The sequence below is a fragment of the Carassius gibelio genome, chromosome A16 (genome assembly GCF_023724105.1).
Source record: "Carassius gibelio isolate Cgi1373 ecotype wild population from Czech Republic chromosome A16, carGib1.2-hapl.c, whole genome shotgun sequence".
Classification (NCBI taxonomy): domain Eukaryota; kingdom Metazoa; phylum Chordata; class Actinopteri; order Cypriniformes; family Cyprinidae; genus Carassius; species Carassius gibelio.
Genome location: NC_068386.1, coordinates 19,779,524 through 19,801,562, shown reverse-complemented (window position 1 = coordinate 19,801,562; position 22,039 = coordinate 19,779,524). Strand labels below are relative to the sequence as shown.

The 22,039-nt window shown below is 39.3% G+C and overlaps 1 protein-coding gene across 2 annotated transcripts; it reads right to left on the bottom strand.

The window, feature by feature from the left end:
* Position 1: 1 nt before the first annotated feature.
* LOC128030862 (catenin beta-1) lies at positions 2-21,194 on the bottom strand. Of its 2 annotated transcripts, XM_052618921.1 has the most exons (17): positions 21,015-21,194; positions 7,593-7,637; positions 7,238-7,462; positions 6,667-6,920; positions 6,337-6,575; positions 5,930-6,131; positions 4,908-5,052; positions 4,706-4,809; positions 4,577-4,603; positions 3,830-4,168; positions 3,560-3,718; positions 3,278-3,397; positions 2,539-2,689; positions 2,109-2,230; positions 1,766-1,826; positions 961-1,186; positions 2-743 (listed from the first exon to the last, which is right to left on the bottom strand). In XM_052618921.1, the coding sequence occupies exons 2-16, from the start codon at positions 7,603-7,605 to the stop codon at positions 978-980; spliced, it is 2,370 nt and encodes a 789-aa protein (XP_052474881.1). In that variant the 5' UTR covers positions 7,606-7,637; positions 21,015-21,194; the 3' UTR covers positions 2-743; positions 961-977. The 2 variants fall into 2 exon arrangements, with proteins under 2 accessions (XP_052474881.1, XP_052474882.1); XM_052618922.1 differs by lacking the exon at positions 4,577-4,603.
* Between the last annotated feature and the right edge of the window lie 845 nt (positions 21,195-22,039).

Sequence of the window (22,039 nt, the reverse complement as noted above, 5' to 3'; positions counted from 1 at the left end):
ATAAATGTAAAGTCCATTTTATTGTTTAGCCAGGTCATTACCAAGTCTCCAACCAACAATTACAGGCTACAATAATTAGGGGTTCATTTCAAAACCTTTCTAAAGCTACCATCAAAAATAAAATAAAAATTATAGATCCAAGACGAGAAAAAAAAGTTAAAACTGGCCCCAACTGATTGCAAACCCTTTGGAACATTTCTGATTTCTTTAAAGCAACAGCTGATATTTGGACTTCTCCAATTCTTGGTTTTATACAAAAGCTACACAATTTTACATTTGATAAGAATACAATTCAACTGATTAATTAGTGTTCTACACCATAAACTCGATAAACTCTTGATGGATCATTACCACTATAACTCAACACTATGAGAGAGAGAGACAGTCGAAAGAAATACAAAGTTCTGCAAAATAAAAGACGAGTATCATAAAGCAAGCTAGATAAATACCATAACAGACTGAAATATCCTTTGAAAAATAAAAAGTAATAAAAAGTACAGGCAAGGCTAAGGTTGAAAATACCATCTTAGGATTTGCTTCTTGGGCTTTCTTCTGTCAATCACACCAAATTCTGACCGACCAAGACCAGAACAAAAGTTTTACTTCCATGTGTTCCCATAGGAAACTCCGCTTGTATTAGTGTGTCAGGCACTTTCAGAGAAACTAGCCCACTCTCTTGAGCCCGCTCAGCAACTCTACAGGCCAAAATCACAATGCAGGACCATTCAAATCAGACGATACAGCTGCAGCAGAGAGAAAAGAGGAGACAAACAGGTTAGAATCTGATTAAAGAGGAGAAACATGAACACATACAGGACTGTAATCAATTCATATGCAGCTCAAGATTAGTTTGGCTACTAGCGTGCTTTACTCCAGCCCTTCAAATCTCCTACACACAGTGCAGTCAGCACAGATCAAACATTCGCATCGAGTGAGTGTTTGGGCGTCTTGGTGCCTCACCTAAAAAGTCATTGTATTTACAGATCAGTATCAAACCAGGCCAGCTGATTGCTGTCGCCCGGCGGGAGGCCGTCGATCAGGTCCTGGGCGTGGCTGAGGTCAGGCAGGCCGTCTACAGGGTAATCTGGGCCGGGGTGGTGCCCGCCCATCTCGTGCTCCATCATGGGATCCATGCCCAAGGCATCCTGCCCGTATCCTCCAGAGTGGAAGGAGCGGTAGCTTGGGTCTGTAGGATGAGGGGAGTGGATGGGAAGTGGAGGGAGCACACACACACACACACACGTACGTTAGAGGATGCATATTAAACAGGCAGCTCACAATAGCACAACTTTAGACACACAAGACCAGAGAGAGAACACAAGGCATGTGACAGAACCTGACATTCTCTAGGAATATGGTGCTCCGTTAAGAGCATTCATGTTTTTTTTGGATGGATTAGTTATCTAAAATTTAATTAACCTAGAATGGTGATATTCAATTCTATGTTCTATGTAATACCTCTTTAATGAGGAGATAGAAAAGGAAACTGGACGCTGTCAGATCTAACATTATGCCTAAAATCTCATTTCTTGAGAAAGTCTCAGAGTTCTGGAACAAAAGGGAAGTATGAACAACAATTTAAGTATTTTTTTTTTGGTCCACTAATCTTTAAGAGTTCCAGGATTTATTTAGTGTCCTGTCTTCATGGAACATGCCAGGTGTGTTCGTCTCTAGGTTTGGAGGGTGAAGGCTGATGAAGCAGTGGATTAGTGAGTATTCACACCCAGATGCTGAGAGCAGATCTCATTTCTGAGAATGAACTTACCGTCTTGTCTGTAGCCCAGAGGGTCTCCCTGCACACCGATGTCCAGCCCTAGATCTCCAGTCTGCAAAGACATGGAAGAAAATGTTATATAAGAGAAACTCGCTTCAGCCTCAAATTCAGTGTATATCAGGACTGAATCAGTTATACTAGTGCTTTCAAAGTGCTTGAGGCTCATAAAAACAATACTACTTTGTTCGAATCACCTGCTCAGTAAATTCACAAATATAACACCCACATCTGCCATAACCGATTCTGTAATGCGCTGGGAATTTATAGGCTTAATCTACAACAGGGCTCTGTGCCAGCGTTGATTGCAGGATTTAGCGGAGATGAGCCCCCTTACCTCGTTCCAGGTCATGGGCTCCGTTCTGAACAGAGAGCTGGTGAGCTCCACAGACAGTCGTTTCTTGTAGTCCTGGGGCTTATCCTCAGACATGCGGAACAGAACTGCAGCAGCGTACGTGGCTGTGGGCGAGAGATAGCAACGTTAGTGTGACCGAGAAAACATTCGAGCCAGCCCTGCTCACCCCAGCCTCTGCCTCCAGTGGAAATCATTGCATAGCTGGGAAAACAAATCTGCATAGTGTTTTGTATTCATGCTTGCTTCTCTGTGTTTATTCAGTGGAAGTTTCACTTGTTTCTTCAAACTTTGTTGTGACATCGGTAGGCAGTGAGACTGTGTTGCCATTATATTTAACTGATGTCTTTCTGCATTATTGTGTGCCGGCTATGCTTGCACACGTGTTGCTTATTAAAACGGGGCGCACACTCACCTACACCCTCGTTTCTGGAGTGGAGGAGCTCTGTGAGAGGAGCGGTGGCTCCTTCTGCCTCAATGGCCTCAGCTGCCTCCTTATCCTGAGCCAGCTCACACAGTACACCTGCAGCTACACGCTGGATGTTCTCGATCGGAGAATACAGCAACTGCAGAGAAAGACCGAGAGAGACACGTCAGACAGACTGACAATGGGTCAAAGTACAGCAGATGTAAATATACTACCAGCGTCACCCACACTTTAACTTACTCAATTCACTAAAAAAGACAATGTAACAGTGATGGATAAAACTTCAGAATGATAGGCCGGACGAACAAGAATGTGAACAATCTAAAGATAAATAGAATACAACAGCGGAAAATAAATGACAATGAAAAGCAGAGCGGCGGAATAGTTGGAACAAACAAGCTAACAAGTGAAATATAGACAGATAGAATGAATAAGACCGAATGAAGGATAGATAACTGGAATGATAGAACAAAGAATGCTCAATAAATATGATCAATAGACATGATCAATAGAATAGAAGGAATGATAGGTAGATCAATAGAACAAACCAAGCAAACAAATGGACAGACAAGAATGAACAATATACAGAACAAAGAACTAATGTTAGATAACGTGATAGAAGGATAGAATAAATGAACAAACAAATGAAAAAGATCTTCAGCCAGATAAAACAAATAGGAAAAACTAGAAAAAAAATGACTGATAGCACGAGCTCTCAGCGACTGACCTGAACAAACAGTGGAATAGTGTTGAGTCCTCTGATGACGATTCTGTTGTGAATATCTCTGGCTAGAATGTGCAGAGCTCCAGTGCAGCCCTCCACGATCTCCTCCATACGCACACCCTCCTGAACACAACACACAAACACCTCATTCACATCCATTCTGCAAGAAAATCACTGAATACCTGTGCTAATACAGAAACAGAGTACAGCATAAATTGGGCATTAAGTTTTCATTTCAGAATTCAGCTGCCTTAAAAGTCGGCCGCTCACGTGACCATGACTCACCACAAACTGCTGCTGTGTTCCCCCCATGGAGGTGCGTCTCTGAGTGTCCTGATGGGCCCTGACCAGAAGCTGCACCAGGCGGGGAATGGCACCCTGCTCTCGGAGCGGGGCGTGGTTGGCGGGGCACAGCGCCAGGTTACGGATAAGCCCAACGGTGGCCTGGGAGAGGATAGAGTGATAAAATAAACCCTTAAGAAAAACAATCCTTTCCTTAATGCACAATGAAAGCCACTAAAAGACACAAATGATGATCTCATATCACTTCCATACCTTAATGAGAGGCCAATGTGAGGGAGGGTGGAGCAGTTTGACCACCACCGGCAGCCCATAGTGCAGCCTCACTGCATTCTGGGCCATCTCTGCTTCCTGATGTCTGGATGTGAGGTGACGGAGGGCACAGATAGCAGGCTCTGTGATGTCCTCTCGGTCTCCAGCACGAAGAACAGTGCGCACAAGGGCCTCGATGCCGCCCACTTGGCACACCATCATCTTGTTCTTGTAATTGTTGCAGGTGAGGTTGGACAGGATTCCAGCAGCACACGTCACCACGTTAATGTCGTCTGAACCGAGCAACTGGACCAAGGTGCCCAAGAGCCCCTCCATTCCCTCCTGTAGAACAGAAGGATCCAGAGTTGAGACGCGCTACTTTATTCAACCCAGAATGTGCATCCATGACAAACTCTATCCAGATTTTTTTTTAGTCCCGCACACGAGCAGCCACAACCATTCGTAACATTTTACTACACGTTACATGAGGTTGTAAGCCTACCATGAGTGGGTAAACTGTTAAATACACAAAATCAATCCAAAAATGCTTTGATAATTCAGGAATTCTGATGCCACAACAACAGCTGGGTGAAATGTAAATATAGCGCAGGCATTACAACCAAATGTAGCGCCCGTTCATGCTCCAACACTTTTTTTTTTCCTTTTTTCACAATTTGATGTCCTGTGTGGGGTCAGAGCTGGCTACAGCCCCTAATCCCCGACACAGACAAAGGCAGGAATGACTGTTACCTGCACATCTACTTCTGCTAAAGACGTCTTCTCCATGGAAACAATGGGGAGACAGAAAGAGAGGGCTCATGTAGGAAGAACAGAAGACAGCGTAAAAGAGCTGAAGGAAAGACACAAACGGATCGGTACCTGTTTGGTGGCAGCATCTGAGAGATTCCTCAAAGTCCACAAGCAGTTTTGTACCAGTCGCTGACTGGGGTCCGTGAGGTGAAGGCCAAGTGCTTGCATGCCACCTGAAAACAAGACAAAGCTTCCATGTTCAAACCATCTTAAATCAGCCGCCAGCTTCCATTGCATTATACTGGAGTAAACCCAAGACAAATGGACTCACCAGCCTCAACAATGGCAGGTTTGTTACTGGAGCAAACAGACAGCACTTTGAGCACTCGACTGGTGGTCCACAACAGTTTCTCATACGTGTACGTCCTCATGATGTTGACCAGAGCCTGTGGGCCTCCACTGGCCAGAATGATAAGCTGAAAAGCAAATTACATATTTATTACATATATAGTTTAAATAAAACATTTACCCCTACTTAACATTTTACCATCAATGCTGCACTGCTCAAACCAGTGTTACTCTGTTAATAAATTACCAAGAACATTGTGTAAATGAAGTGATATACAAAGTACTAGAAGTAATTTTGTTTGGCTATATAATACGCTATTAATATAATATTACAGCTTAGTGCAATTGAAATCGGAATGACTGATTTAAATATGAGCTGCATGTTTCAGAGTGAAGCGTGGCACAATTACGATCAAGCTCATGATCTGGTGTTTTCAGTTCAGAATAAATGCTGCTGCTTCACACAAACTCCATCTCTGCATCTGCTCTGATTTTGGGTCGTTTGTAACTGAAAAGCACTTATAAATCAGCTGGTGTCAACAAAAGGAGCTTTGAGCCTTTCGTTTTTTTTCTTCACCAGAACAAAAGCTGGATTGTTAAACATTTAAAAAAGAAATTCAGAAATATTTAAATATTTTTTTTATTATTATTATTAATTACTACTACTACTACTACTACTAGTAAGTATAGTTATACATGGTAATTACTATTATAGTCAAATTTTGCAGTTCTGCAAAAGAAGCTGAGGAAACCTGGAGCTTTTTCTTTTCTTTTATAATAATTTTAAATATCAATTTTATATAAATAAACAGCCCTACAATAGTCAGACATCCAGTGCCAATGAGAACATCAAGAGGCAAATTCCAAATATAGCAGTTATTTTGTTGCTCTGCTAGATATGAGTGACAAGATTTTTGAAAAATTGAAACAATTTGTAAACCAATGTTATTTTGGCCAAGAACCCTGCTGTGATGTGCTTATTATTGAGAAGCTTTTGCTTCTTACTTTGCTCTCCTGATTGCCGTATGCCAGGATCTGAAGGCAGTCTGTCGTGATGGCGAGGAATTTGACGTTTGTTTTGTTTAATAAGGCCACCATTTTCTGCAGGCCTCCGGCCAAACGGACAGCCATCTTGGCTCCTTCCTGGTGCAGTAGGAGGTTGTGTAGAGTCGTAATGGCATAAAACAGTACGGAGTCCACTGGGGAACTGAAGAGACCACAGCAATATTAATTAGAGCCAAACTAATGGGATTCAAGCTTAAGCACACAGAGCAGGTCAAAGCACTCAGCCTGCTAGTCCTCGAATTCCAACACAACACAACTTCCCTGATCCAAAAGATTCACAGGATATATAACCGCATGATCGTCTAGATTTGTCTGTTTAAAAATAGAGAGCTTGAAGGTGTACCAACCCAAGCATTTTGACGAGAGCAGGGATGCCTCCCGATTTGAAGATGGACAGCAGGCCTTCTCTGTGGTGGGAAAGATTGTGCAGGGTGCCAGAGGTGCAGCGGGCCGTTTCTACATCACTAGTGTTCTGCATGGTCCTCACAATGGCCGACACCATCTGTGGGGATCGCATGATGGCGTGACGAGAGGCCTCCTTCTTTGAGAGCTGGTGCACCATCACGGCTGCCTTATTTACCACCACCTGATGGAAAAAGTAAAAAGAAAATCGAGGCATTAGCTCACTATGACAGTGTCCCAGCACTGGCTGTTCTTGACAATCTATCCGTTCTAACCTGATCCTCATCGTTCAGTAGTTTGGTGAGTTCTGGAATGGCGCGGGTGGCCAGCTCTGCATCATCCTGGTAGTTAATGAGGTTGACCACGGCGTGTTTGAGCATCTGTGAGGGCTCGGCCAGGCGCTGGACGTTGGTGGGGTGGGCAGAGTCGAAGTGTGTGGAAGGTATCTGCATGCCCTCATCTAGAGTCTCAGGAAACATGGCCGCCCGGACTCTCTGGGCTCTGGTCATGGCATATTGACCATCAATGTCTACAGAGAAACCACAGTACTATATCAAGCAACGGTCTTATGCACAATTAATCAAAATGACTATAAAGGTCTGTTATGTCTTAATATAATACAGTGATTGTTAATACCAGACAAAAGACAAGAAAGCTATAACAATAAGCAATTGTCTCTGCACACACATTGGTTTGCAGAAGACCCAATGCTGTTTAAGGTTTACATAAGTGAATTGCGCATTTTCGATTCCAGACTATTTTGACCACATTAAGAACATGAAATCCTAATTTTCCATATTCTTTCCATCAATTCTTAAAACAGAAGAACAGAATCAGCACACATACCTGCTACCTGCTCCTGGTTGAAGGACTGGTTAAAGCCCTGCTCCCACTCATACAGCACCTGATTATCCACATCCTCATCCTCTGGGTTGCCCTTCCCACTCAGGGACGGGGCAGTGGTTGTGACCCCAGAGTGGATACCTGAGTCCAGGTAAGACTGTTGTTGCCAATGGCTGACTGCAGCCTTGCGGTCCGGCTCCATGGCCATGTCGAGCTCCATCAAGTCAGCTGAACATGAAACATTATAAAAAGAGATCATCAAATAGTATTTAAAACAAGATGTTAAATATTTTAGCTCTTCCAAAACTTTCACTTTGCAAATATATATTTTAATAAAGAAACATGTAAAATAACTTACATTGTGTAGCCATGCTTCTCTCACAGCCAAGCACAGCCTCCTAATCTGAAAAAAAAAAAAACACGATTAATTTTTACATTTGTGGTACTAACTTTCTCACACAGCACTCAAGTCTGTCTCTCACACACAAACACATTCCACAAAGTGTAGCCCCAGTGTTCGAACTGAAAGCTCTCTGTCTCTTAACCTGACTGCAGCTGGGATGAAAGAGTCAAGCAGAATGTGCCACACTACACACAACCACTCATATTATCTGCAGATCCCTCATGTAGCGGTTTTATTTTTTCCAAAATTCCATTTTAATTTTTTTCCCAAATTCCATTACAATTTTCTCGACTCCTTTTTAATAGTTAAATTAAGCAAACTTTATTTTTTTGTCAAACATGGGGGATTTACTATTAAAATGAAAACTTGGAATGTTGTGCGATTATTCCTTGATTATTTGTTTAATTTTAGTCATAGTAGTAGTAGTGTACATTCTACTGAAAAGTATTAAGAGGCACAATGTCTTCAAATCAAACCAGACTTTTATTTTGATGGGTTGCATGAATACATTTACAGTTCTGTGTATGAGATAGTTAGTTTTACTCAAATCAAATGGTCAAATGCTCATGGAGAGACTCTCAGAGCAGTTCTGGGGATGTTGTTCATGTTTTTATGTCCTCATCTAGTGAGACGGCAGACGCTAAAATCACCGCAAGCATCACACACTTCCCTGTGTGTGTAGTAAACCCATGTGTGTGCGCCATTCTTTAACACAATACAGAATTTCTGAGGAAAAATAAAACATTTAATAAGGCTATTTTAAGAATAAATGAAGAAATTAAGTTGTTTTTATGCATTCAAATAATTAGACATGCTACAACAGAATTTGGTATCAATGAAACATATTATGAGATAAAATAAAATAATTGAGCCCTAAACATGTCATTTTTGTCAAACATTTAATAAAACTGACATTGTATAAGTTCCATGATTTTAATTAATTAGACATGCTTTTTGATAGTAAAATGTTATTTAACGATTAGAAAGGATTCTTGAAAAACTAACAAAAAAATTCTTAGGGAAAAATTTCTTAGGGCCCTATATTTAACACAATTACAATAGTATATGGTTTTTTGTGTTATTTTAATAAGATTTGTTTTCTTAACAATAAAAAAAGTTTTAATGAGAAACGCAAAACTGGAAGCCTAGTATAAAAACAACAAATGAGTTATTACAAACACTCAATGCTGAACTGAAGTGAGATGTGAGTGAAAGCTTTTAATTTTATAACAAGTCTTTGCTTGGTGCTAATGTGGAGACCATAAGGAGTGGATAAAGATTTTCAGTTTCATGAAATGTTTAACAACCTAATGTTATATGTTCACCTATACAAAAGGGCCCCTTTTAGCTGGTATGTTTCATTTAATTTCATGTTAAACAGGTTTGTTTTTATCAAATTTAACATTAGAATTGTCATTTATTTTCAATCATATAATTATAGCACCTAAAATATGTTGCATGTAAAAAAAGTGTTTGTTTCAGCCAGTTAAAAGGTGGGTACATTCACATTGTATCCACATGATCACATGATTTTCTGCATTTTACAAAGTCACTCCATCACAAGCATGACAATAAAGCTTGAACTATTAGTGTCACTCCAAACATCCAACCTCAATCTCCTCCTCCAAGCCATGAGGGTTCTTAACACATTCTCTAGCAAAAGGCACTTAAGGTTTATATGACTTTTAATAATGTGCTCAGCCAGAAACCCCGCCATCACAACAGCGTCAAAATGCACATGACTTTGTCGATTGCCCATCAACATCAGCAGTTAACACCTACTGAAGCAATACTGAATTCAGTGTCTCAGTCGAGGGGGCCCCGGTCTCCTTTCCTTTTGTGAGGCCTCCTCAAAGATTACCATGACACAAGCCTCAAGCCCACCTCCTTTATTCAGACGTACAACACCCTTCTCCAAGTCAGCAGGAAGAATGCAACCCCTCTCCGAGACGTCCAACATTTACAGACTAAAACTGTCTGCCCATGTCTCACTATTGTGTTGGTTAGCAAAACATACTGTTCCTCTCAGTCAAACAGCTCTTACAAAACACAAACAGTGCAACATGTGGAAAGGTCACGTAGTAGAACGTTTCGGCTAGCCCTTGTCAACATCTTGCTGTTTCTGTTCTGGAGCTGTTACGCCCGTTTCACACATACTCCATCTGCAGCGTGTATGCAGTCCATGCGCGTTACATGTGTGGTGCAGAAGCAGCTCAGACTCATTGTGCTTTCAAACAGGAATCATTTGCAGTCTGCTACTGATCCGCGGCTATTATTATTTTGATTTCAAATCATGTAAAAAAATATATAGAATTTTCAAGATTCAAGACCCGAGGAGCTGATGATACTGTGCATGTGTGATTCAGCGTGAAGCAGACTGACACACAGAGCGCGTCTGAACCGAACTGATTCTTTTGGTGATTGATTCTTAACTGATTTTTTGCTAATGTTATGATCTCTATCCACTGGAACGCTATCACTTTTAATTTAAAATGGGTTATTTAAAACAATTACTTATCAAACAGATGGAATTAGAAATAAAAGCCTGCTTCAAATAAAAGCCTGTTACCTTCTGCAGTTCAGGTAAATAAAGGACCCGGCTTTTATTTGAGGAATTATGTTGCCTTGTTTATCTAAATGTGCTATTTTTCTTGATTTAAAGCCAAAAACCCATGTGTTGCATGTGAAACTTTAATTAGTATACATTTATTGTGAAATTACTGCATATCCGAGTCAATCCATGTTCATTTATTTCCGCAAACAATTCGCTGTCACTTTAATTCAGTGCGTGCAGCACTGCAAAAATAGACTCGGTAAGAAAACGATCGCTAGACTGCTGCTGACGCACTGCTCCTGGAACGCACTGACGGACCACAACTGCGTGCAGTGTGAACGCTGGAACCCGTTAACATGGGTGCGTAAAAAAATTTGCTACGCATACACACTGTAGACGGAGTATGTGTGTGAAAGGCATTAGTCCATGTTTAAGTGTTTTTTGGCAGCACACCTGAACCGATCATGACTTTCTCTTTACTACCATTTATTGCATGAAATATATATGAATGAACATCAAAGTATGTTGGAAGGATAAATAACATTTTTACTTAACCTGTTACTAATATTTTCACTGTTTTAATAAATCTTTTAAAGCAAAGTTAGTCACAGTTTAATGTATATTTAAACAAAAAAAATGTATATATAAAACATTTAAAAAAAAAGTTTATACAAACACTTGTGTTATGTGCAATTTAAATGTTTGCATACAACTACATTATTAATTGTTGACTAATAAATAAATTTAGTTAACTGGTTATGGAATACTCCATTTTCAGCTAAATAAATTTTAGTTTCCAGTGCACTATTTTCTTGCTGTACCATCTAGTTTTTTAGCAAAATAATTATGTTTATAAACCAATTATAATGAAGTTGCTTAAACAACTATAAACAAAACAACATGTATTCATGGTTTAATACAAAGGACCGAAAGCCAAGAGTATAATTTTTTTTTTATTTAAAAACATGAATTTTAGTGGGATGGGGGAAAAAGACACCATTAAGTCTCAAGATATGTTTTTTCAAAGTTGAACTTGCATTCATTTTACATGGCTTTCTAAACATGCGGTTCTCTTGTGCGAGACTCAAGTGCAACAGTAGATGTCCCTCTAGAAAATGCACAAAATATTCATTCTGTGTGAACGGCTTGGTTTCAGTTTTGACGAAAACAAGATCTTATTTACATTGATGTTCTCTCTCCCCCCAATATTTGTAAATCAACAGCAGCAGCGCCGCATCTAGTAGCCTCTACTGCAGCAACTCCTGAAAAATGTTTTCATTCCACGTCACACCATCAAGCTCTTGCTAGATCCACTCCTCTGCCATCAACGAGAGGAATGTCTGTACTTTCTCGACAACAAAACAGCCACTTTTTGGTTGTTAAAAAAGGTGCGCTCATTCAAAACAGTTGTGTTCAATGCTTCGCTGGCTGTGCTGATTTAAATCTAGCGGTTCTGTTGTGTTTGCATCAAGAATGACTATTCTCTCCGGCAAATCCGTGATCAGTAGAGTTTACACGTCACATTTTGGTAACAGTATGGTTCAAGGTGGTACTAAAAAAAAAAAAAAAAAAGTACCAGGTAGCGGGTACTGTACCCAGTGGAAAACCCCCCAAAGGTTAACTGTACTAAATTGTACCATGTAGGGCTGGTCCAAATACCATTTTTTGAGCTTCGAAGCTTCGGTAGTAATCAACACCAAATATTTTGAAACTTCGGATGGGCTGAACATATACTTTTCTTTAATGAAGGCAGGAATCTCTGTGTGTTTGCATTTTCATCCAATTCGACTTCACACATGGTGTGTGTTGCTGCGGACCCAAGGGAGTGCAGTGTCGCATTTTGGTGCAATATGAACACCCGACGTGTTCAGAATTAATCAACTTTTAATGAACTACAGAACAGCATTAGCCAGAAGTGCCACTTCACGCGTGCAGGGCTTATATGCGCCAAGAACGGACAACTTGCACTAGTGATACAAAACACAGGTCCTTTAAGAGCAATACTTTTAATATAGATAAATTATTATTAGGCTGGGTTACTGAAGGTTTTTATTTTTTGAATGGCTGCCGTATTCGCAAGTGTTTTCCAAGCAAATTAAGTGAACGTTTATATAGTATAAATATATTTAAAATGGCGGATAAAAGCAGTTTGTTTGTTTGTTTGTTTGTTTTTACACCAGCAATATAGCATTCTATAGGTGTACTACTTACAGAACTTTCAAACTTGATGTGCTGTTGTGGTAGGCCAGTAACAATTTGCACATTTGGCACACTGCCTTTGCCTTGTCCTCAAGCAATTTAAAGTGCTCCCACACAGCTGTGGTCTTCCAGATGAACTGAATAATGACGTTCATTCATGGGCAATTCATAAGTTGCTTTTCCACTATCGGGCCGAACGGTTCTCTTTGCTTAACTGTCAGCACCGATACGGTTTCATTTCCCACTGTGGTGCTGATAACGAAGCTCTTTGGAATGCAATAAAAATGTGTCAGTCATTGCTTTGGTAACGCCAGATGTACAAAGCAGTGCTGCTGTGGCACTCTTGGTGCTGCTTGGTCTATGGTTCACAACATCTGGAGTCAATTGTAGAGATAAACCCACCAGCATAGAGGCCTTAACCCCCCTGCAGTATTAGTGCTCTCTCTCGCACGCAACATGAGGTGCCAACTGAGCCTCACCCTTCAAGAAATCCCAGACACAAACTACATTCAAACAGTCCTCTCCTCACAGTCAGTCATGATGATTCATGGAAATAAGGCCTAACAAACTACAGGTTAGTCTGGGTCATTGATGAGGTCATGCTGGATGAATTTAGACAATCGGTTTTCCCTTCCAGAGCTCAATCGCTGAGTTATACAATCATCTGAATGGACAGTGTGAATACAATCATGAAGGGAAAACCTGCTGGACGAGCTTTTCAAAATTTTACTCTTGCTGAACTCCACTAGTTTCTGTATTTCAGACATAACGCATGAACATACCCGATACTAGTAACCACATGCATGTGTTTCTCACTGCCTTGTACATCTGTAATCAATCTCAGTGTTTTGGTAAAAATTTTGTTAAGGTGGAATATGGGTGGAGTTTGCAAAAGACAAGGTGGCAGGGGTGGAGAATAATGTACAGTACGCATATATCTGTAACAGAGAGGTTACTAGCAATGAGCAGCAAATAAGCACTCATTACTTAAAGACAGAATTTGACTTGGAACCTGGCACACAAATCTGATACACATACATAGAATTTCAGACTCAGCGTTCTTAGGAAAAGCTAACGTCTGCATCACAAAACAATAGCCTCGACTAAACCCATCATTTATCGGTCATTAGTCATAGGGCTGGGCGATATGGAGCAAAAAATATATCTCGATAGCTTTACAGGAAAAATAACCCCCCAAAAACTACTGCAAAAACAAATATGCCAAATATTACATATTTAGGGCCCTATGAAATGTTTTATTTTCTTCTTCAACAAATGTTTTATTGTTATCTAATTCTATGTTTAAGCAAGTGTAATTATTTAAATGCATAAAAACAACTTAATTTGTTACAATTTTTTTTTCTTAAAATAGCCTTATGTGAAAAGTTTTTTCCCCTCTGAAATTCTGTGTATTCAAATTTTTCTGGTTATCAAACGAAGGCATAAAACATTTATTTAATTTATCTTTTAATTATTGAAAATTAAGCAAACTTTATTTTTTGGTAAACAAGGGATTTACTATTAAAAATAATACATGGAAGAAATGTTGTGTGATTATTCCTTAAATTATATTTGTTTCATTTTAATAGTACTAGACTTTCTACATTCTGCCGAACAATAGGTTAGTATTTTTTTTTTTCGTGCAAATACTTTTATTTTAACGGGTTTACTTTTACAGTTCTGTGTATGTGATACTACAGTCTATGATGTGATATGACGCTAGTTTTACTCAAATGAAACAGTCAAATGTTCATGAAGTGTCTCTCATTGCAGTTCTGGAGATGTTGTTCATGTGTTCACGTCTTTATTTAGTGAGAGGACAAGAAGCTGAAATCACCGGAGCGTCACGCGCGCTTCCGGGTGTGTAATAAAATGAAGAAGCGCTTCTCCATTCATTAACGGAGACATGCAGAACATGCAGGATTCATATTTAAATAGACTTTTCCGGCTTAATATTTGCAGATATTAGTCCATATAGTCCATATTTATGTATGCAAACATTTAATTTGAAGCGAGTGCAATGACCTACTTTTGATAATTAATTTAAAATTTGACAAATTCCGTGACATTCCACGTTAAACTGTAAATTCCGTTTTTATGACTGGATTCCGCGATTCCGTCCGCGTTTTTTACATCGCGAAATCATAGGGCCCTACAGTAGACATCTGCCTGCTGTTAGCCCGATGCCTTAAAACCGATGTATCTCCATATAATGGAGCCGGCTGTCTTTTTTTAGACTAGTTATGTAGCCTCCAGGCTGGTTGAGGACGTGCCGGTCTCACGGTTAAATACTAACCGTCACACCACTAATATAAACGATATGTCAAAATCCATGGTGTTTAAAAAATCTCAATATATTTTAAATAGAGATATCGCCCACTCCTAATTAGTCACCTCAACCCTCCTAGCTGGAGTTCTATTACATAGGTGCATTACCACGGTGGTAATGGACAACTACCACTTATATGCTTATAAACATGCGCTTAAGTGCATGTTTAATTTTAGCACTTCCGTCAGTGAATGAATACGCAACCTGCTAAACACTAAAATAAATGTCAAAGAAATAAAACAGTTCAATAAGAAAGCAGCCTAAATAAGAAAGTTCAATTCACCCTGTCTACAGGATGCGTGACAGGACAAAATACTATAGAACTATATTCAGTGATGTTACACTGGATGCGGCACGACACAAATCCCCAACAGTACACTGCCTGTTCTTTATGAGGTACAGACACAGAGTTCAAATGTCCTCTATAGACACTAGCCATTCCGCTAGCACACCCAGTTTAAGAGCATTTTTTTCTTCTTGTAATTAGGGGTGCTTGTCCTCCTAATTAAAAAAAAATTAGGAGCAACTTCTAATCAATAAAGAAAATTCTGATAAAAAAATTTTCAAAGTGATTTACAGGGGCATTCTCTTTTTACCTTTGTAAATTAGGGGGTTTTTTTTGTTTGTTTTTTTGTTTTTTGCGATTGTGATTTAATATGAAATTATTTTTTAAATCTCTGTTACTATTATTCAACAAAGACAAGCTATAAATCATTGTATAGTATGACCAACACAATATTAGATAGATTAAACAAATGTTCTCAAAAATCAAATCGCAATCAAATATCTGTCAAAAAACAAAAGTCACAATTAGATATTTTCCCCAAACCTCACAGCCCTACTTCCAACCTTGTAAGCATGTAATAATTATGACAACACAAAGCATTGAAAAATAAGCCTGGAGTAAACAAATACAAAAGTCAGTTATAAATCACACAAACTAAAGTAGATTGCAGAAAGATAAGAACAAATGTTGCATTACCACACTAAACATATGTAATCAAGTGGACTGCACTTTTTAAACATTATCTGTTAACTTTAGAGCATTTAGACTTTAGACTCCTCATTGGCGAGGAAAGAGTTAAGTCGTAGGATCTAATTAACGTGTTGTAGGAATGTGTCCCGCATCCCTACAAAGCTCACAATATGAAAATATTATGCGGGGAAACTACTTGGTAACTACATTTCTATTGCTTTCAATGTTGAAGACCTTTGTGTTGTTTCCATTTTATTGTATTTTAAAAAGTTTAAATCACATTAAAAGCTTAATTCGTAGATTATGAATGAATTATGATGCATTTATATAAAGGCACTCACAGCTGCTCGCACAAGTTTGGTGCATGAGCTGCACTTTTTTCCTCATGATCATCAGTCTCACTTCTTTCCGATTTCAAGCAGATCCGTTTTGTTTCCTGGGGCACAGGCAATAACGTCAGCCACATATTCTCTCTCTTTTCTCTCCCATGACCCCTTCTCTCTCTCTCACACACACACAGACACACACAGACACACTTCATTCGCTCTGGTTAAAGGGATAGTTCACCCAAAAATCATAATTATGTCAATAACTCCTGTCGTTCCAAACCAGTAAGACCTCCATTTATCTTCGGAACACAGTTTAAGATATTTTAGATTTAGTCCGAGAGCTCTCAGTCCCTCCATTGAAGCTGTGTGTTCGGTATACTGTCCATGTCCAGAAAGGTAAGAAAAACATCATCAAATTAGTCCATGTGACATCAGAGGGTCAGTAAGAAATTTTGAAGCATCGAAAATATATTTTGGTCCAAAAATAGCAAACTAAGACTTTATTTAGCATTGTCTTCTCTTCCGTGTCTGTTGTGAGAGAGTTCAAAACAAAGCAGTTTGTGATATCCGGTTCGGTTTGCGAACGAATCCTTCGATGTAACCGGATCTTTTTGAACCAGTTCAACAAATCGAACTGAATCGTTTTAAACTGTTTGCGTCTCCAATACACAGTAATCAACTGTCTTAAGCTGTTCACTTTTTTAATGTGGCTGACACTGCCTGGGAGTTAAATCAAACCAATATCACAGAGTAATTCATGTACTCAAACAGTACACTGACTGAACTGCTGTGAAGAGAGAACTGATGAACACCCAGCCGAGCCAGATAACGAACAAAAAAATTGACCCTTCTCGAGTCACGAACCGGTTTTTGGATCACCACAGAATCAGTTTAGAATCAATCACCAAAAGAATCAGTTCGGTTCAGACGCTCTGTGTGTCGGTCTGCTTCACGCTGAATCACACATGCACAGTATCATCAGCTCCTCGGTTCTCGAATCGGACTCTTCCCACAGAAACGGTTCTTGACTCGAGAACGAGTCAGTCTTTTGTTCATTATCTGGCTCGGCTCGGTGTTCATCTTCAGTTCTCTCTTCAGTTCAGTCATTACAGTGTACTATTAATAACATAATTATGATTTTTGGATGAACTAACCCTTTAAATAGTGCTTCTTTTTCACATTTAGTCATTGCTGCAGGTTTTGCCCTTACACAACCACTGATCTATATTATAGATATAGACCAAGAAAATTGTAATCAGTGCATCATCGATTAGTTGTTGGCATCCCTACATTTACCTGAATGATTGTCAAGATGGGTATTTTGTATATGTGTCTGTTCAGAGGATTCAGAAAATGATTTGGTTCGGTGTTCGCAAGTCATCTGAAACAAATTGAGTTCCCGATTGCCTTTTCTCTCTGGAATTGTTTAAAATTCACTTGCTTGTTTAAATACGAACAAATTATAAACTTGTACTCGATTATGTTTAAATTTTGCAATGGGGCTTGATCCATATGGATCACAGATCAACTATGACCCATTTAACCACTACTTAATCATTAAGAGCTGTCAATCTTCTTGTGATCTGTGGGCGCATAGAAAATGAACGTGCAAGTAAGTTCAAGACTCAAAAGCACATATAAGTGATAAGTTCCATCATTGCGTTATAAGTGCAGAACCTGTGGGAATTAATAGAATTGTTATTATATGGTCGCAATCCCATGCCAAATTCAAGTTCTGCTCTGGGATCTCTGCTAATAGCCCGACTGTGAATGAAGCGATCAGCGTCACTGTTGTCACCAAGAAGGAAATGATATTTGGCGTGCCGGTAGAACAACAACATTGCGTGGTTTCTTTCCCCCATTTTTTCCAATTGATGGAAATCTGTCATGATAATTCTAGCCAATAACAGACATCTGTTAAGCACGAGAACACAATGGCCAATCAGTGGTTTGAGAATACACACAGCAGCACTCAAAATGCTAGTGAGAAATGCTGGCATCATCGCACTTTTAACATTTCAGTACTTTGCACTTTCAGCTTTACAATTTTGCCGATTGTTTGCCTTCACATACAGCTACATTATAAACTGCACGAAAGGCAATATTTGAAATGGCAAACAGGGGCCCTTTAAAAAAAAAAGTGAAACCTAACACCATATTGTTTCATCTAGCCTGATCATAAAACACACACAAATTCACACACATGATTGCACCTGGGCTTTTCATCAATAAAGTATTCAACATGCATCCATTCTCAACCCATGTGTCTATTTCACAGTCAACAACAGGTTCCTCCAAAGAAAACTGAGGAGGCTTGAGAAGACCCAAGCATTTGTTGATAATCCTTGGCATTCGGACAGAATGTGAATTTAAATGCCACCCAAATGGCTTCGTTGCTATCTCCCAGGAACATCCCACACTACACATCTACTCCAAATGTGTCACTTGTGATGGGAGATGTTCAAACAGCATGAGTCTGTGTAGCACACACCAAATACAGCTTGGTTCAGTGTATTCTGACTTCATATAGCTCACCCAGATTCAAAAACATACTGAAGCCACACTGTACAACCGATATGACTACCTCAGACGCATCCATTTAGAGCAGAACATATGGGTATCCCTTTGAAATTGGTAAAAAGATCATCCGTTTACCATCTTGACTGGAAAATAGTTTTCATGGTAATTTTTTGCTCATGTTAGTGAATGTTTACATTAGAGTGCACGTCCTACTAAGCTGAAATTTATGCTGGGAGCGGCTCAAAACTAGCGACCTCTCCCGGTTGGAGACAGTTATTAGCATCATAAACAAACCAAACTTTACGCGACTTGATTTTCAATTGTTTTGAAATTTATCATCCAAGTCTAATAAGATCCAGCATCCGTACTAAAAGACACCCCCAGATGCCCCAGACCATCCCAGATTTTGAGAGTTTGGGCATGAAGACTCAAAAGTGAACAGCGGGAGAACAATGCGTGTTAAACCATAGATAAAGGAAAATGAGGTTTCATACACCAATCAGGAATATAACAACAATTTTCTAAAAGTTCTTGATAATACCCACAACTGACAAAACTGAATGTGGAGATGTTTGACAACTACTACAAGCATTTATTAACTCTGATAGGTTCAAATTAATATAACTTTTGTTATTGAAACAATAAGTAAATTTCACATGGAAGTAAAATCCACTTGCATAAAATAAAAAATGTAAACAAGTACAGAACTTAAAATAATTTTAAAATGTCCAGCATAATTTAATATTAATTGTTAAAAGGGCTCTGTCTTTAAATCAATGCATAAATTAACATTTTCGCTCCCAATTGAGTCTCATGCAAAGCATGCTGGGAACTAAAAATCCACCCATGCAGTTTCAGTTAATATAAAATGATTCATATAGTCCCACCACAAATGAATTACGTAAACTATAATTTTAAATAATCATCTTATCACATCGAAATTGATCAAATGTTTAGCAATTGTTGCTTTAGCTCATTTAAAGTAGATTGAACAAGCAGCAGAAATGTTGTTCATTTCTCAAAAACTACCAAACCACATACATATTATCTTGTGTGAGTGTATATGTAGGGGTGTATATATAATATGTATTATATATATATATATATATATATATATATATATATATATATATATATATATATATATATATATACACACACACACAAGATATTATGTATGTGGTTTGGTAGTTTATACATACATAAACATCTATAGTAATTACTACAACCATGGATTAAATAAGACCACAGAATGCCAAATGTTAATGAAGTGAGGAAGATATGCCTTTAGTTAGACTCCATGGCAGAGGTGGAGGAAAAGGCACATGTGTTTGGCTTTCTTTTTAAGCCATGTGAATCATTAACAAATCTACTGCCAGTTGTGTTACAGGGGCGGCTATGGCATCATATACTGCGCTAAAAAACAAACCTAAACAATTATGAACCCATACTTTTACAGAACGTAAGGCAGACTGCAGTAATGTCATTTGAGAACGTAATAATTTCACTCAATGAATATCGTAGTAAAGCTCAAGTCAGTGGGGTGTATTGTTAAGAAGAGCTAGTAGGGGGTGGTGTATGGGTAGGGTATGCGCCCGTCCGCAAAACCCGTGTGTGCGCATCGAGCCCGAGCCGATGACCCCCCGCCCCCCTCTTCTGCACGAGCTCCAGAGTCAGATTTCACTCGAGCTCCTCCTCGACTTCCTCTCAACGGCCAGACGCTTTAAATGCCTTTGTTTCTTTCTTATGGAGACTTTAATATGGCTAGTATTTAGAGTATTTTATTAGCGCATGGCTTTATTAATATGATAACCATTTAGGACTCCAGATGATAAAGATGGCCTCGCATCTGAGAGGAAAATGTACCCCAAACTTAATATCCTCAAGATTTTAGCGAGTCACAAAAAAAGCTTTAAAAAACATCTCTGGTTCAGTAATACGCAAAAAGCTTAGAAGGTAACTGAAAGACAGCTAGTTTATATTAGTTAACCACAGACTAACTTTCAACCGCACAACCAATTTAAACAGGGATTTGAGATTGCGGTCAGACTAACGTTAACGTAAACCAACTTCAGTTGTTGAATTTTACACAGAAAATTCACAGAGGTCGTCATAATTAACGTAAAAAGGAGTCTGAGATGCGGTAAGGAGTTGGGGGAGAATTTCACATGTTCTCCACAAAACACTTTTCCAGCCCTAAAATGCTAACCAAGCTAGCAGCAAAGGCACAAAATGTCTCAACTCTGAGCTTTAAATACACATTATCCGAGTCATTAAAACACTTATAGTATTATAACCGAATAAATCCGAGTTTATGTGAGTAAATGTAAGTGTAATTTGGTCGTGATTTTGCAGTATTATGTCCACTGGCTGGCTGTTTTGCCTCCTCTTTCCCCACAGCTGCAGAAAGACATTCCCTCATTACATTCTAAACGATAACGACCCACATTCTGTCGGAGAAAACACTTACCTGTGTCAAACGCTGTATATTCCCTTTTCGCTTAGCTGTTTTTAAACACGAATAGCGACAATCCGTGGAGATAATCTGAGAGACCGACCCGCAGCGCGCGGCAGCTCCCGCTGAGAGTGAACTTGTGCGCGAGTACTCTCAATCCGCGCTCGCGCAGCAGCACACTGGGAAAGATGGCGTCACTCCATATGTGCGTGAGCCATTATAAAAACTCCTACCCACACCATATCCAGCCGCCTTCTGAAAAACTAGATCCTGAGCCACTGGATCTTTATAGTAATGGAACCAAACGTGGTTTCTGTACCCAAAAGTGACTTACAGATATAAAATTCGGTACTGTTAAAGATGGCTGCGAGCTGAACGACCGAGATGAGAGATAATTTAGGGAGTATGTAGAAATTAGGATTCGTGCGTAGGAATACAACGAACTGCACGGCTGCGGTGCGGCAAGGGGGCGCACCTATTCATTAAGTTTTATGACTATCGCAAAAACAGAGTATAGCATTGGTGAGAACAAACGCCACAAGACAACCAGACTTAAATCATGAAGAAAAATGGCAAATTATTTGCGGAAATAAATGTTTGTAAACCTTCCTGTCAAACGTGAGCTCGGCGTTTAGGTTTTAGAGGAGGAGGAAGTTTTTCCATCCCTCTCTCCTGTGTAGAACAATGCAGCGAGGATCGGAAACCTACTGGATAAACTGCTGAGACATTTTACTTATAAATGCGAAATGGCGATCTGTTTAATTGTAGACTGTATTTGCCTTAATTTAAAACGAGAAAAACGGCTGCAACGGAGGTTCACGAAAGCAAATATTCGACGTATGAAAATGACGATGAATATTTAATAAATGGCCTTTTAACGTGCCTAAATTGCATGTCTCCAAAAACACAATTGGTGTTGTGACTGTGTGCCTCCATGGTGAAGGTGTCATGTTCAGACTGGTTTTTACCTCAACTCTTCCCTGAGTTTCTATGAAAAAAAATGTAGAGAGGAGGGGCTGAGGAAACACAACAGTGCCAAA

Coding starts and splice junctions, on each gene's coding strand:
- LOC128030862 (XM_052618921.1), bottom strand. Junction 6,132..6,336: donor GCTCTCGTCAAAATGCTTGG/GTTGGTACACCT, acceptor TGGTCTCTTCAG/TTCCCCAGTGGACTCCGTAC. Junction 3,719..3,829: donor CACATTGGCCTCTCATTAAG/GTATGGAAGTGA, acceptor ATCCTCTCCCAG/GCCACCGTTGGGCTTATCCG.